This window comes from Hyaloscypha bicolor, assembly GCF_002865645.1.
Source record: "Hyaloscypha bicolor E unplaced genomic scaffold K444scaffold_17, whole genome shotgun sequence".
NCBI classification, from domain to species: Eukaryota; Fungi; Ascomycota; class Leotiomycetes; order Helotiales; family Hyaloscyphaceae; genus Hyaloscypha; species Hyaloscypha bicolor.
Window position 1 is genome coordinate 186,244 of NW_020194519.1, and position 18,804 is coordinate 205,047.

Here is an 18,804-nt window from a genome sequence, read left to right on the forward strand (position 1 = left end):
TGGCTAGATTCGAAGCTCTTCCGATCAAAGCACCTGCAATCGAAGCTCTTCCAATTAAAGCTTTGCCAGTAGAAACCAACGAATAAGTGGAAACCAACAAACCAGTGGAAACCAACGAATTAGCTATTCCAGTGGAAATTAACGAATGCAACTAACTGGCTATTCCTTCCGCGAATGCCACCGAACCGTTAATGGGAACCTCTACAGTCGATTACTGCTTTACCGGAAGCTCTGTTCCGAAATCTCAATCGACTACTGCCCTCGTTTCACCTCAATCGATCCCTCTTACCAGTGGCTGTCTAGCTTATACCCTCACTTTACCTCCTTTACCTCTTCGTTCGATCCCTGGTACCGGATTTGAATAATTCCACACCTTTTAACGAACCAATGGGAGCGTTATACTTACCTATACCTCCGCTGGATTCGAATTCCAAGCTTTATAACGTACAGGAGTAGGTTGAACGCGAATAGGCATACTGGGAATAGAAGGAATGGGCATACTATAAATGGGGATACTGGGAATAGATATACTAGTGGGAAATGGATATACCGGTGGGAAATGGGTATATTGGATAGGAATATTGGACGGGAGGAATGGATTATTAGATGGGAGGTTTGGGGCTAGGCCAAATTAGGAGATTAGTATGCAATAGGAGAAAGATATTGTTTTTGGCGTTTTTAGAGAGGTTCCAGTATTGGAATAGCTATACTGCGAATTTCCTAGGTCATATAACCTCGCATTACATGCGTGACTCAACTAGTAGACTAGTCCCTATCAGGCTTAGCAGATTTAGAGATCGCATATTAATACTATAATACTGCGATCCTTACTTCTGAATAATAATAACTTTACTAATCTTACGCAAATAGTATTTCACGACTATGTAATAGTGCCATGCATTACTAGTAAACCGATAATTATATTTTCTTTATAATTTTCTAGTTTAATTATAAGATTATATTTATAATACTAAGCTTTTTTTTTACTAGATAAGCTTCGGAAATAATATTTATATAGAACTCTTTAATAATTATAATATTATAAAGAATTAGATCTTTAGTATATAGTTCTATAAATCTATTAATTATATTTTTAATTATATAAATAATATATCTAATAATTAGAAAACTAGTTATTTCTATTTTTATATAATTATTAATTTTTATCTTAATAAAAATACTAGAATTAATTAGATTCTTACTATTAATCAGATATATAATATTATAGTTATCTAATAAAATATTTTAAGAAAATAGATATTTTAATAAATTAAATATTATATAGATTTCCTAATCTGGGTTCTAGATTATAAATATAGGATTTACTAGAATAGTATTAAAATTTCTAGAAAATTAGGTTCCGGATATTTTAGGCTTTTTTTTTTTAAAAAAAAACTAGTACCAGATATTAGTTTCTTTATAGCTCATTTATTAGTAATTTTTATATTATATTTCTCTTTTAGCTAAGGTTTTAGATATTTAATTAAAAGCCTTTTCCGGATTTTTCTAATCTATTTCTTATTAGATTTAAATTTTATTTAAGTCTTATTTAATTTAGTAATTATAATTTCTATAATAATATAACTAAATAAATCCTATTAGTATTTAAAGTTCTTAGTATTCTTATAAGAATACTTATAGTATTTATATTTATTTAAATCGGGTTTATTATCTAATCTTTTACCAGATTAATTCCCGAATATAATAAAGATTATAGAAGCTTTCAAATATTTAGTATTCTAATTTTCTAAATAATTTAATTAAATACCTGGCTATATTATTCGAATATAAAAATTAGAAGCTCTAGTTTATCTTTTCTATATAGATTATTAAACTATTTTATTATTTAGATTAGTATAAACTTTTCCTAGAAAGCTATTAAGAATTTAATTACTATTAAAGTATTTTTAATTTTAGTAATTTTAAAAGCTTTAATATAATTAAATACTCTTTTCTAATTAGTAAACTATTACTTTAGGCTTATTTCTCTTTTATTTACTTATAATAGAATCGAGCTATATACTTTCTAAATAATAGTAATTTATACTATATTTATAAAACCGTGTTTTATTAATAAAGCCTTAAGAATCTTATAAATAGAATTCTATTTATTCTTTTTAAATCCTAAAATAAAGTTTATAAAGATCTCTATATTAACTATTTAATAAAGCTATTATTTAATTATATAATAGTATACTAGCTTATTTATCTAGTCTAGTTTCTTGATTTTATAATTCTATAAAAATACTAAATAGTAATCTCTAATATTCCCGAATATTATAGGCTAAAGAAATACTAGTTTTAATTCTTTTTTAATTATAAATTAAATAAATTAATCTTATTCCAGATATTATTATTACTAGCTACTTTATAGAAAGTATTAAACTAATTCGCCTAGAAATTGTAGTTTTTTAAAATAATAATCTTAATTATAGCTTCTAATATAATTATAATTAAGCTTATAGAAATAATAGAAACTATAGAAATAGTTTCTATTAATTAGTTAATAATAGAAATATAAATTAAAATATAATTTTTAAAGAAATAAATTAAATAAAGTTTTAAAGACTTTTTATAATATATTAATTAAGAAGCTTATTAATATAAGGCCGGGCTTATAACTAATATATATAAAGATTATAAAATAGAGAGTTATATTAAATAATAAAAGAATTAATTAAACTAGCTAGAAAAGAGCTTAAATAAAATATAAAGCTTTAGAAAATAAGTATATAGATCCTAACTAAATAAAGTAATTATACTAGTTCTAATTTAGTAATTCTTACTATAATAAACTTTTATTAATTAGTTTAATACTGTTATATTTATTAATATTAGGCTCTAATATTATTTATTTTATATTATAACTAAATAAAACTAGACTATTAATATTAATTTAAATAATTTATATTTATAAATTTTTTATAAATAATATAAATATATTTCTTAAACTATATTATATTACGTTTTATTAATTCGTTTATTCTTATTTACTAATATATAAAATACTTATATTATTTATATTATTTTAATTTGTTTTTATTAAATATATTAATAAAACTATTTATATATTTTCATTTATTTTCATTTAATTTTTAAATATTTATTTCTTAATATTATTATAATTATAGAAACTAATATTTCGGCTTTTATTTTATTTTTATTTTTATATTAATATTAATATATTATTATTAATATAAATATATTATTCTTAATATAAATATATTATTCTTAATATAAATATATTATTATTAATATATTTTACTTTCAAAATTTCTAATTAAATAATATACTATTATATTAGTATTTAATTTAATATTAAAATAGAACTTTATTCTTATTATTTTTGTTAATTTTATTATTAATAATTCTAGTTATAATATTAAATTTTAATAATTTTAAAATATTATTAATATTTTCTATTTTTTTTCTAAATATTTAATTAAAAACAAAACAGTTATTAAATAATATTATATTATTATTTTAATTATTAAACTTTATTTAGTTATTATTCTAATTACTTTTTATTACTATTTTATTATTTTCGAACTATAATATTTTCTTTTATTTCTTTTTCTCAAATTCTAAACTTAAATCTTAATTTGTATTATCTTTAATATTAATAATTATTTTAGTAACTTTTTTATTTCTAAATCTAATTATACTAGTTTCTTTTATTCTTTTATTCTTATTTACTATTTAATACAATTATTAATAATCTTAAAACTTTAATTATAATTAAACTTTTTTTAAATAATCTATTATTTTTTATTTTTTATTAATAATTAAAAAATTAAAAAATTCTAATTCTAATTAAATATATTTATATATTATTTTATTCGTTTATAATTATATAATTTTATATTATTATTAAATCCTAATATTAATTTATATTAATTATTATATTTTAATTAAAAGCTTTATCTTTTATTATATATTAATTTTATAAATATATAATTTTTAATTAATTAATGTAATAATTTTTAATTAACTTTTATAAAATTAATATATAATAAAAGATAAAGCTTTTAATTAAAATATAATAATTAAATTTATTTATAATTCGCTTTTTTTATTATAAGCTAATTAGAACTTTAATTAATACTTTTATTTTTACTATTTTATTTTTTAATATATAATTATTAATATAGCTATTTTTTGGGGAATTATATAAATAGTTATAAAATATAATTATATAATCTTATATTTTATAAATAATTTAATTAGTAAACTAGATTTTATTATACTTAATAAATTTGGGAATTATATATTATTACTAAATTAATATTACTTAATTAGTATTTATAAATTAGAAAAAAACCTAGCTAATTAAAAAAAGTATTTAATAGCCTAAAATAAATAATCTATTTCTAATTAAAAAAAAAGTATTTATTAGTATAGCTATTTCTTTAGAAATTATATATATAGTTACGGGATACGGGATATAGGATATAAGTAATAAGATATAAGTAATAGGATATAAGATATAGGATATAATTATATAACCTCGCGTCTTATTAGTAACCTGACTAGTAAACTAAACTCTTTTAGGCTTAGTAAATTTAGGAATTATATATTAATACTATAATACTATAGTTCTTATTTCTAAATAATAATAACTTTACTAACTATATATAAATAGTATTTTTATACTTATATAATAGTACTATATATTACTAGTAAACTAATACTAATTAGTTTATATATAGAGATTAGAGAATAGAATCTTTTAAGTTAAAAAAGTATCCGGTAGCCTATAGCAAAATTGAACTAGTTTATATTAAAGAGGGAAATTACCTATTAATTTCACGAAGTATCTAATAGCCTAAGAAAGAAAATAGCTAGCTCTTACTAAGAACTAAGAACTACTTTATTAAAAGAAGAAATTACTTATTAACTCTATAAAGTATCTAGTAGCCTAAAGAAGAAAACTCTAGTTCTTACTAATTAATAAGTAGTTAGTTATTTAACTATTTATTTATTTAACTATTTATTATTTTTTAAAACTAATAGAACTCTAAGATTACCTTTTTAGAAACTATTTTATTTATTTATATAATACTTGTATTTATAGAACCCTTTTTCTGAAATATATATCCTATATATACCCTTAAAGCTCTTTAACTACTACTTCGATTTTATTATTAAATCGAGTTTTTTAAGCTTTAGATTCTCCCGGAATTATAATATTTCATTTCCTAAATTTCTTATTATAAATAAAATATTTAAGAGCAAAATATTTATTTTAATACCCTTAATATTTCTAGGTATCTAGGGTATCTAATATCTTAACTAGATATCTAGTATCTGGTATCTTAATTAGATATCTAATATCTTAATTAGGTATCTGAATTAGATATCTGGTATTTAAACTAGATATCTAGTATTTAAACCAGATATCTGGATATCTTTATTACTAAATCCTTTTTATAAACTTATTATAAATTACTTTATTTTTAAATCTTTCTTATTATGAATTATATATATATTAAGAAGGGCTTGGCCCTAGAAATTCGATATAATAAAACTATAGAATAAATATATATAAATAAAGAAATAGAAAAGTAATATTAATCTAATTACCTATAATAATAAAGAAGTTCTAGATTACCTTAATACTAGATTATTCTAGTATAAGATAAAGAAATTAACTAATAATAATCTCTAGGAATTATTTAAGGAAAATTTTAGTAATTTTAATCTTAAAATACTTAATTATCTAGATTAATATATACTATATAAATTACGAGCTATTTTATAATATAGTAGTATTTATATTAAATAAAATAATAAGAGACTTATTATTATATAGTTCTTAGTTAATATTATTTAGGAAAAAGAATAATATATCTAAACTATAGCTAATATTATTATTACTAGACTAGACCTTAATAATAGTATTATAAGAAATTAATAAACTAAATTAATTATTACTTATAATTACTCTTATTAGTACTAGATTATAAAGAGCTAGTAATAATGGATTTCTACTACTTTTACTACCTTTATTATTTCCAAATAGCCCTTTAGCTAATTCTCTTATTATAAAGCTAATTAGAGAAATAGTAAAAATATATACTAAAATATAAAAATATAATAGAACTAATAGTAATTTCAACTAAAAACTTACTATTTTTCTTAATATTTACTAATATATAGAGCTTTTATAAGAGGTATTAGTAAGAGCTTTCCCTATTATATTAAAGAAACTAGTATAAGATTACTTTTATAATAACTAGCTCTCTTAATATATATATAAAGAGGCCTATATAAATATTTATAGCTTCTTTAAAGGCCCTAGTTTCTAATATTAAAACTTAGATAAATGAAATACTACTATAATAATAACTATAATAGCTTAATATTCTAAAAAAAAATATTTAAACTCGTCTAGTTACTAATTAATAACCTATATAAATTGTAATATAAACTAGTATCTATTTTATAAAATACTAAATTCCTATATAATAAGATTATTATCTTTTATTAAGGCATACTAGTATACTAATATATAGTCTCAAATTTTCTTTTTAATCTCAGTTAAGTTATTAATAAGCTCTAATTATTTATTACTATTTATAAGAAGAAATAATAGATTAATACTGAAATCCTCTTTACTAATTAATAATACTATTCTTAAAACTCTCTAAACTATTATTTATTTAGAAATTATTAATATAAATCTAGCTATAACTTTAGAACCTGTAATAATTACTTCAAGTTCTATAATTATAATAATTATATTTTAAAGTCGTGTTTTATATATAAGAGACCCAAATACTGCTTATAGAAATATATACTAAAGAAATAAAAGGCTAAGAAGGCTTAATTTAAGAATAGAAATATTTACTAATTTAGATCCCGAAATACTCGTAACTTTAATAAATACTTTAATAGTACTTATATATAGTATATTACTAAATTTAAAGAAGAAAAGAATAACGAGAATAGTAAGAATAAACTAGTAAGTAATACTTTTAAAGCCTTATTAGCAGAAATAAATAAAGGAAAGAAATATTATTCTAATTCCTATTTTATTTTTATTAAAAGCTTCCTAGATACTTCTATAGCCTCTATTTCTATTATTCCTATAATAAATATTCTTATAAATAACCTTACTTCTCTTTTCTTTATATACTAGATAATAGGCAAAAATTATATCTTAGAGCCTACTAAATAAATAAAGAATATTTAGATATTTATAATTAATTATATATTAAAATATAATATTTATTACTTTTATAGAATTATAATTAATACTAGAGCCTCTAGATTCTTAATTACTAGTTCTAACTAATTCCAAGCTTTATAATAAACTAATAATAGTATTAAACTTAATGAAATTACTAAAGATTAAATTAATATCTAGTTTAATATTAGATCTATATTCTCTATTAGATCTATAATAGTAAGAATACTAATTAGGTAAGTATAATTTCATATTATACCTATAAAAACTTTATTTCTATTTAGCTTAGCTAATATAAATAAGCTAGGAATTTACTTTAATAATCTTACTAATTATTTTATTACTTTTACTAGATACTTTATACTTATAATATAATGTTTTAGATACTCTTTCCTGCTTTAGAATACTATTATATAAAGCTTTATTTCCGAATTCTTTACTTATAATTCCTGCTTTCTTATAGAAATCAAATTATAATATCTATATTACTATTTTAGTTATTTATTTATTAATAAGCTTTAAAATATATTAGAATAAATAGGCTATAATATTAATATAAAAGCCTTTAAATATCTTATAAAGTACTATAAGTAATACCAGAAATTCGAATAATTACCGGAATAATTCAAGTTTAATTTAAGAAATAATATTAGTTTTAATTATTCTATTATTATTAATATTTTCTATATTTCTAATAAGCCTATACTTTATATTATTAATAAAGGTACTTGATATTAAGCTAGCTAATAGCTTTAAAATATTAATATATTATATATTTGGGATATCCTAAAGTAATATTAGATTAATACTTATTTAGGCCCTTTTAATTAGATTATAGCAAATACTAGAAAGTAGTTTACTAGTAAGAAGTTTACTTAGCTTATAAATACTATAGGAACCAAGATTAAAATCATTCTTATAAAAGCTTATAATTCCGTCGGAATTATAGAATACTACTATAGCCTGATTTAATATATTTATCTTATTATTATAGCTAAAATTAATAGAATTAATAAGAATACCGTATTCTAAATAGCTTTTAAAGCTATTAATAATTCTACTAGATCTAATAATATTATTCTAACTCTCTTGGTTTATAGTACTTTACTTTAAATAATTAAATATAATATCCTATTACTAATTATATTATAGTAATTAATAATACTTAAAAAGATAATAATAGAAATTCAGAAGCTTTGAGCTAGATATTAGATTACAAATATCCTAAATACCCGAAATAGTTCTAGTATTACTAATATTTATAAACTTCCTTTAAATTCGGATATTTTTATATAATATAAAGGAAATACTAATTAATCTAGTAATTAGAATAGGCTATATAAGCTAGTAGCCATTAATAAGAAGAACTATATACTAGTTCTATTATATAATAATATTACTTTTTACTTAATCTCTATAAAGCCCTTTTATATAGGAAATATTAATGTTATTATTAATAGCCCTAAACCTGAACTTATTTCTAAACTCTATAATAAAACCAAAAATAATATAGGTATGATTTCTCTTATTATTCCTATTATTTTACTAAAGTATAATAAAGAATACTCTTATAAGAACCCGGATTTTATAGTATTTCTATAAGATAATAACTTATATAAGAACTTCTACTAAATTAAAATTACTAGCTTTCTAGAAAAAGATATATTTAAGATTATTTCTAGATCTCAAATACTAAAAGAAGTATATATTTTTAACTTCCGGTTTATTAATAAAATTAAGAATAAGAATATAGAAAGAGAATTTAAAAAGTCAAAACTAGTTATTTAGGCTTATAATAATAATAAGAAATATATAATATTAATATAATTATCTATTATTTAATATATTAGTCAAAGAATTATTTTTAGTATTATTACTATAATAATAAATACTACGGAACTATATTTATATAATATCTTATAAGCTTATATCTAATTAATAATCTTACTTAATTATAATTTTTATATTAATCTACTTTATAAACTTATTAGAGAGCTAAATCTAAATAATAATTCAGTTCTAAAGATTATAAAACTACTATATAGTATACTAGAAGCTAGGAACTACTAGTTTAAAACTTACTATTTCTATTATATTAATGAGCTTTCTATAGAATAGTTAACTTATAATTCTTGCCTCTTTTATAATAAGTAATTCTTCGGAATTATTAGTCTTTAAACTAATAATACTCTATTTATTAGAAATAATAATTTTATAAAGATAAAGTAACTAAAGCTCTAAGAAACTAAGTTCTTAGCCAAGGAATATAAATACCTTACTATTAACTATAATCTCAAGTTTAATAAAGGTATTATTTATATAAATATTACTAGAATTACTTTTATATAGGAATACTAGTATAAAAACCTCTGAACTATTTCTATAAAAAATATTACTACTATAAGTAATAAGAGTACTATTTATTAAGATCTCTTTATTAAGAACTAATATATTACCTAATATACTAAAAAAGTATATATTATATTAGTTTATTAACTAGAAGCTTTATATAACCTATTAATTACTACTTAAGCTATTAAACTCTCGGAAACTAATATAAAGGTATTTAATAAGTATATTTAATAATAAATTAAGAATATTACTAGAGAACTAAAATTCGTAGAGCTGTTACCCCCCGTTTATTAATACGAGCGATTAGTCAATCGGGGTCCCCATTGCCCAATTGCGGGCCCCGATTGCTTAATCGCTTGCTTAAGCGAACTCCGGTTTATAAATACGAGATCAAATACGAGCAAATTTTTAAAATACTAAAATATTTTAAACCCTATAAATTATTAAAATCCTATTAATATATATTATTAGAAATAGTTAAGTTAATTATATTAATTAAATAATATTAGCTTTAGCCTTTTATTAGAACTCTAAAACCTTTTTATTATAATTTTAATTTAAAAATATAAAATTATATATATCTTTTAATCTTTAATAGAATTTAATCTAAGAAAAAATTATTTAAGTCTCTTATAAGTATTAATCCTTTTTATTTAATTAAACTTTGGCCTTTATCCTTTATTAAAAAGTTATAAATTATTTTAAAATCGGGCTCTTTACTTAGGTCCGATTAACTAATCGCTCGTATTAATAAACGGAAGGAAATAGAGCTAGTAAAAAAGTTCTTATATTTAATCGTTTTTATAAATGCTTTATTTATAAATAATAGAGATTTCTTCTCTTAAATCGGATATATTTTAATTCTAGTAAATAGAACTAGATATACTAATATTATCTACTAGTTCTCTACTAAATACAAGAGAGTTACTAGAAGTATTCTAGCTTTAGAACTCTATAATATAGCTTACGGCTTTAATATAGGCGCTTTAGTTAAATCTATAATTAATAAAATACTAGAAATAGAACTATTACTAGTAATCTATATGAATTTAAAGTTATTATATAAATGCCTTATTAAATTAGGAACTACTCGAGAAAAGTATCTAATAATTAATATAATATATCTTTACTAGATATATAAATAATAAGAGATTACAAAAGCTAAATAAATTAAGAAAGAATTAAATTCTACTAATTCTATAATGAAATTAAAGCTAATAAATACCCTTAAATACCTAATTAATATAAATATTATATAAATAGATATAAAGAAATAAATCAAGTATAAATAGAGCAGAAAATAAATATATGAGATAGGAGAATATTATAAGAAAAGAAGTTATATATAAGAGGCTATAGCCTTTAGTATATAACTAAAACCTTAGAAGTAATATAGATATATAAAGTATTTGGGAAATCTAGTACTAGGCCGGATTAGAGAATTTGTATATAATTAGAAAGAGATACTATTTTTCGCATTTTTAGAGAGTTTCTAGTATTAGTATAACTATTTCTTTAGGAATTACATATATAGTTATAGGATACGGGATATGAAATATAAGTAATAGGATATAAGTAATAGAATATAAGATACGGGATATAGTTATATAACCTCGCATTCTATTAGTAACTTGACTAGTAAACTAGATTTCTTTAGGCTTAGCAGATTTAGGAATTATATATTAATACTATAATACTATAATTCTTACTTCTAAATAATAATAACTTTACTAATTATATATAAATAGTATTTTCACGCCTATATAATAGTACTATATATTACTAGTAAACTAATAGTATTATTAATTTCAGAAAAGTATTTAATAGTTTAAGAAAAAAATACTAGCTTTTATTAATTAATAAGTAATTAGTTATTTAATTATTTAATTTCTATTATTCTTTAAAATTACTTTTTTAGAAACTATTTCTTTTATTTATATAATATTTTTAAAGCTTTTTAATTATAATTTCTATTTTATTATTAAATTAAATTCTTTAAGTTTTAGATTCTTCCGAAATTATAATATTTTACTTTCTAAATTTCTTATTATAAATAAAATATTTATTTTAATATTTTTTCTAAATATCTAAATATCTAATATTTTTATTAGGTATTTAATATCTAAATATTATTATAGTCTTATAAAGAAAGCCTATAAATAAGGTATTTATAAAAGAACTATTTATTAAGAAAACTAAGCTAAGAAAAAAAGGAAGTCTCAAATTAAGGTTTTTTAAATATTTATAATTTCTTATTTATAGCTTAATTCTATAGAATTTATTATTCTAAATTTCCTAGAATATAGCTTTTTTTTAGCTTTATTATATATAATATTAGATACTAGACTAGATATTAGATATTAGACTAGATATTAGATATTAGACTAGATATTAGATACTGGACTAGATATTAGATACTAGATATTAAATTAAATATAAAATTATAAAATTATTTTCTTTTTTAGAAAAAGCTTATTTTTAAATAATTATAATTCTTTATTTTATTCTTTTAGGCTTATATCTAATTAACTAGCCTTTTTAGTAAATCTAGTTATTATTAATTAATTAAATAATAGTTTTATAACTTATAGGAAAAGTATTTTAAATTAAAAGCCAAATATTAATTAATATTTTTATTATATTTAATCTAACTAATTCTATATAAAATCTTATTTTATTTCATATTTTATATTTTTAGTTTATTATAACTTGGATTAATAATAGTGGTTTATTTTTCTAATTAGATAATAGATTATTAATAGTCTTATATAAATAATTTAAAAAAATGTATTATAAATTTTAATATTTTTAAATAGTTCGATTTTATAGGAATTACTAATTTAATATAAGATTAGATAAAGCCTAGTTATTTAATAATCTAGCTTATAATTAGAATATTATATTTTTTACTTTTTTATTAATATATAAATATTTTATTTCTTATTTTAAAATTAATAAAGTAATATTTAATATTAGTATATTCTTTTGTTTTCTTTTATATTTATTTCATATTTTATTTCTTTTTATAATATTTTCTATTTATCTAATAATTTATTAAACTTTTATTTTATTTAGCTTATTTTAAAATATAGTTATTAGAATTAACTAATTAAAACAGGTTTATAAAAGTCTATTATTAAAAAGTTTATATAGAAATATATTAATAAAACTATATAGGAAAATAAGTTAAATATAATTAATTATTAATAAATACTTATTCTAGTTATTTTCATAATATATAATATATAAATATAATTATTAATTAATATATTAATTTATAATTTTCGTTTTTTTATTAGTTTATAAATAATATACTATTAATAGCTTTAGTTTTATATCTAGAATTCTATTAAATTTCTTCTAGAATACTAATATAAATTATAGATTATAATCGGAAATAATAGAGACTAAAGAACTATAATAATAATAAATAGTTTAGAATTATATTTTTATTATATTTTTTATTATAATTATTTTATAATAAAATTTGAAAATAGTTTATTTATTTAATTAATTAATTATAATATATATAATATTATTACCGGATTTTAATTTAAATATTAATTTGAAATCTATTATAATATATTATTATAAATAATTCGAAACTAGTAAAAAATAAAATAATTAGAAATCTTATTTCTTAATATATTTATTTATTAGATATTATAAATTATTTATAATATAATAATAATTTATTTTCTAGAATAAAATTAGTATTATTCTATTTAGTCTATTTATAAAACACTTATAAAAAGAGAGCTTTATAATTTATTTATAAAATTTATTTATTTTATTAGAATTATTATTATCTAAAAAAAAAGAAATTAATTTTAATACTAAAATCCTAAAATATATTTAGACTAATTTAGTTTTAGAAAAAAAAAACTTTAGTATAATATTTCTCTTTTATTTTATTTTATTATATAATATTATTATTTGAGTATATTAGAATATTAGCTTTCATATTCTCTTTACTAAATTTATATTAGATAATAAAATAATATTTAATTAAGATTTTAGTTTATTTAGCTTATTTATTTATAGATTTCTTTATTATTATAAAGTATTCTAATATATAACAGTTTATATAAATCTGAATTTAATAAATAATTCTTTAAAATTCCGAATATTATTAATTCAAAAATCATATAATAATAAATATTTCTTTATTATATATCTTATAATTATATTCTATAATATAATATAATAAGCTATATTTTAATAAAATTATTTTAGTTATATAATAAAAACTAGAGCCTTTTATATATAACTTATAAGAATTATATAAGAAAACTAGTTTTATTATAGTTTTAGATTATAATTTCTTTTCTATAATAAATACTATAAGATATTACTTGTTTTTATATTATTAGAAAAGAATATTAGTAATAAAATTATTTAAGATATTAGTTTTAATTATTAATAATTATTCTGAATTATAATAGTAAAATAAATCTAATAATATAAAATGAACTTTATTAAATAAAAAGGAAATATCTATATTTATAAGATTTAATAGAGATTTAGTAATTTTATTATAATTATAGAATTTTAAAAAGACTTATATTTTTCTTATAATCTAAAAAGTTTTCTAATTCTTTATAATAAAAATTTTCTTAGAATTAATTTTAATACTATTTATAAAAATAATAAAACTAAAATATTTCATATATATAATATAAAATTCGCACTTTTTAATATTTATTTATAAGCCTATATTCTAAAAATACTAAAAAACTTTCTTTATATAAAGTTTATATTTTAATTTATTATTAGAATAAATAAAAATATTATTAAAATAAGCTATATAAAAGCTATTAAAATAACTAAATAGGATATTATTTATATAGTATTATATTAAATTTAAAATTAAAGATTTTATAATAATATATAATTTATTTATTTAAATACTATAGTATTAAAGTTTTTAAAATTATTATTACTTTTTATATATAAGATATACTAATATATCTTTATAGTTAGATATTTCTAAAAATTACTCTTTATTATAATTATTAAATTAATACTATTTTTCTATTTCTTAATTAGTTTTTTTTATTAGTATTTATATTAAATCGAGTTTAGATTTATTCTAATATATATATATATATAGTTTATAATGAGTTTATAAAAAGAATTTAGTAATAAAGGTATTTAGATATCTAGATATTTATTAAAAATATTAAAATAAATATTTTACTTTTAAATATTTTATTTATAATAAGAAATTCAAGAAATAAAATATTATAATTCCGGGAAAATCTAAAGTTTAAAGAACTCGATTTAATAATAAAATCGAAGTAGTAATTAAAAAGCTTTAAAAATATATATAGAATATATATTTCGAAAAGAAAATTCTATAAATATAAGTATTATATAAATAAAAAAAATAGTTTTTTTTTAAAAAAATAAAATTATAAAATTAAAAGAAATTAATTTTAAATAATAATAGAAATTAAATAAATAAAAAATTATTTATTAATTAGCAAAAACTAGGTATTTTTTTATAATCTATTAAATACTTTTATAAAATTAATAAATAGTTTCTCTTTTTAATATAAAATAAACTAGATTTATTTTATATTATTAAATACTTTTAAAACTAATCTAAAATCTTTTCTGATCTATATATAAAAACTAATTAATATTATTATATAAATATAAAAATACTAGTTATATTAAGTTAATAAAGTTATTATTATTTAGAAATAAGAATTATAATATTATAGTATTAATATATAATTCCTAAATCTACTAAATCTAATAGGATCTAGTTCACTAGTTAAATTACATATAAAATATAAGATTATATAACTATATTTCATATTCTATATCCTATTATTTATATCTCATATTTCGAGTCTCGTAACTGTTACGCTCTGCCGCTTCACTAGTAAATTTAGCGTCACGTGACCACGCGATGACGCATGCGGCTGGCTAGTATTTAGAACACCAAAGCTCCTGTACTCAGAGCTTCCCTCCTTAGTTTAGAATCCTCGGATTAAGAGCCACTCTACCTGCTTTCCAAGCCCAGAGCCCGGTTTCGTGACAGTAACTATATATATAATTCCCGAAAAAATAGCTATATTAATAATTATAAATAATAAAAGTTATAATTATATTAATAAATTTAATATTTTAATTTAAAGAAAAATTCTTTAAATTCTTTTTTTTTAATTTTAAGAAAAAACTCTTTATATTTTTCTTTCTTTTAATAACTTATATACTTTATTAATTAATAATTATTATTATAATATAAGTATAAAACTTTAATACTTAATAATTATTATTATAATATATGTATAAAACTTTAATAATTAATTAAAAAATTAAAAAAAATTCTTTTCTTTTTTATTTCTTTTCTTAATAACTTAATAACTAGAAATTATTTAATTATAAGTTCTCGAGTTATTAAAAAATAATTCTAAATAAATTACTGAATTATTTATTTATTAAAGAAATGGGCTTATTATTATTATTATAATTAATTAAAATTTAGATTATTGAATTATTAGTTTATATATAAAATTAAGATTATTATTATTATAATTAAATTTATTAAAGTAAGAATACTTATTAATTTAGCTAAAGGAAATTATACTCCTTATAATATCCTTCTCTAAATTGCAAATAAACTTATTAGAGTCAGGATCAAAATATAACTTCACGTCGGCCGCCTCTGGCCTGAGCATAAGCTTAGGGGGTGCAATCTAATTCATATGGTAGCTCAAATTCTCGCACGCTCGCCTGACCTATCTGTTCCATATATTCTCCGTCGTTGCTTTTGGATTTCCGGTGATCCCAGGAAGTTGTGCAGGACACTTCTCCTAGCCTCTCGTTCTCCGCGCGCAATGCACAAGGAGGATGCCGGCGAGCAGGACTCTAAGGCATCTCTTGACAAAGTTGAAGCTGAAGTGACAAAAGCCGAGAGATAATTTCTGTCTGCCATTCTGGAGCTCGTAATAATTTAGTCATTACCAGTATGACGTAAAAGTTTGACTCTCCAAGTGCCTTGGTAAATGAAAGCAAGGTGCGCGCTGAGGTAAAAGTTTCAGGGGGCGTACTAGTGAGAACCTCACTTGTTTTTGCACTGAATCGCCTTCAATTAAATATACAGACGGAGAAGCATGCAAAGTATCGGTCAGGAACAGCCGGCTCTGGGTTACTTCTATAGGATCACAATGCCTTGCGAAGGCTTGGCATTACTTAACTCTACGCCGTCACGCTTAAAATACCTGGAAGGCGGAACTCAGCCTCAGCCTCCTGAATGAACACCAGATTCTTGCAGGATCAAAAAATCGTATCCTTTTAAGATAGTGTTGCCAGCTGGCACGAGACGGAAGTTTCCAGGCCAAGATTGGCTGTCTGGCCCTATCGTTTTCTTTTGACGCCGGCAACCTGCAGTGCATCAATCAAGTACACAGCACTCAGCCTCTAGGGAATTCCTTTGTGCTTGCTAGAGCAAGAGAAGCCATGATCTAGTTAGTACCTAGCGGTAGTTCCCATTCCCAAAATCTTGCTCCTGCCCTATCATTTCTGTTTTTAGCACGTAACGTGCAGATGCCAAGGCAAGGGTGACTTAATGCCGAAGATAAGTAACTTAACAGGTTATGTTCTGGGCCAAAATGGTTTTTTCTTACGTCGAAAATAATCCTTTGAGGAAGGAACGAAGTTTGAGCAAAGAATATCTTGGCTCGCTTTAGATATAAGACTCCTTTCCAACTTAAATAGTGCCACCATTGAGGTCAACCCCAAGCACAACTCCTGCCACATATTTGCTTCCATCTTACATCAAACCACGACTATCATCAAAATCTTCACCCTTTATCAATTTCCAAATTAAACCATTAATATGCACCCTGCAATGCTTCTCGCAATCGTCGCCATCTCACTCCCCGCCGTCTCCGCCATAGAGCCATCCATTTTGTTTTCCCGTAACACGGTATCCGGCGGCGGTTGGGCACTCCGGGCAACTTCATGCGCACCGACTTTCCAACTATGCGGTCATAACGACATGTGCTGCCCGGCAAACACCGACTGCATCAACTCTGGGACTGGAAACCACTGCTGTGCTCCAGGCACCATCTGCCGCGACTTGATTGCCGCATCACCGCAGTGTGCGGATGACTCCTGGAGTTTGTGGAATAGTACAACTGCAAAGAGCGGCCAGGGGTACTTCTGTTGTCTTCCTGGACAGGTTGGCACAAACACTGGAAGTTGTGTTGCGGGTGGGAGCAACGTTGTTCAGACTTTGAGTGCGAGCTTGGTATGTGTGTCTCTTTTTTATTTGAAGAGAGGATGAGTGAATATGGCACAGAAAGCAGTGGCTAACAGAAATGCAGTTATCTGGTGCTACAGGAGTGGTCGGGGCAACTTCAACCTCCGTCGCATCATTGACTGCTGTCACTGACAAAACTATCCCTCCGACTTCATCGCCAACTTCAACTAGCGGTGGAACCACCCCTGCACAGACAAGCGCGACTGGAAAATCAGATGCTGCCCCCTCTAGAGTTGTAGAACAGTTGGTCTGCCTTGGACTTGCGGTGGGAATCGGGGCTTTGTTGATGTAAACTTATGAGCGGGTTACCTGTTGAGCTCTACGAGCGGTTCATTACTGCGATAGAGGTCTAGGATAATTCGTTGGATGAGTATTGAAAACTATGGCTCTCGATATTGTTTCTGGGCTCTTGGGCGGGATCGGGTTTCTCCACCGCAGATCATTCTTCAAATAGAGTCTGCAACCCTACCAAAATGATCTAACATTTAACACTCTAGTAAAAGAAAGACACGATGAAACAAATACTCTAGCAGTTTCTCGATGTAGTCGCGCATACTGACAACTAGGACAGGGCTAAATGAATTCGTTCTCTGTGGTTTTGCTCACGGTTGAGCTTGAGGCAAATATAATTTGCGGATCGTGGACCTTCTAGACCATAAGGCTCTGGGAGGCTTGTGTAACACGAAGATCTCAGAACCCAATCATTCCTCAGACAGAGCGCACGCCCACATTTTGGCTGAACACCCAGTCCTCAAATCAGCGGGCTCCTTTGCCGAGGAGGCTTCTTCCAATTTCTTTTTCTCTTGGTAATTCTCGACAGTCCGTTTCGGGTTCAAGCCGCTTCATGCAGCCCAAATCAAGTCACTGATTTATGCAAGACAAGTTATGCAGATGCGACGAGTAAAACCGAACTATGTTCATTCCAAACTTCTCCCGAGAGTCTCCAAGGATTGATTTGTGTATCATACAGCGGACTACAAAACAA

General features: G+C 21.7%; 2 protein-coding genes across 2 annotated transcripts; both read left to right on the forward strand.

Annotated features, from left to right (window-relative positions):
• Nucleotides 1-10,452: 10,452 nt before the first annotated feature.
• K444DRAFT_705123 (uncharacterized protein) lies at nt 10,453-10,674 on the forward strand (the record flags this gene model as incomplete). The annotated part of the gene is made up of 1 exon (XM_024888100.1): nt 10,453-10,674. A coding segment is annotated over one exon (222 nt), but the record flags the coding sequence as incomplete, so codon positions are not given.
• Nucleotides 10,675-17,393: 6,719 nt separating this feature from the next.
• K444DRAFT_625314 (uncharacterized protein) lies at nt 17,394-18,111 on the forward strand (the record flags this gene model as incomplete). The annotated part of the gene is made up of 2 exons (XM_024882512.1): nt 17,394-17,807; nt 17,884-18,111. 2 exons carry the CDS (start codon nt 17,394-17,396, stop codon nt 18,109-18,111), a joined length of 642 nt encoding a protein of 213 aa, XP_024741554.1.
• Between the last annotated feature and the right edge of the window lie 693 nt (nt 18,112-18,804).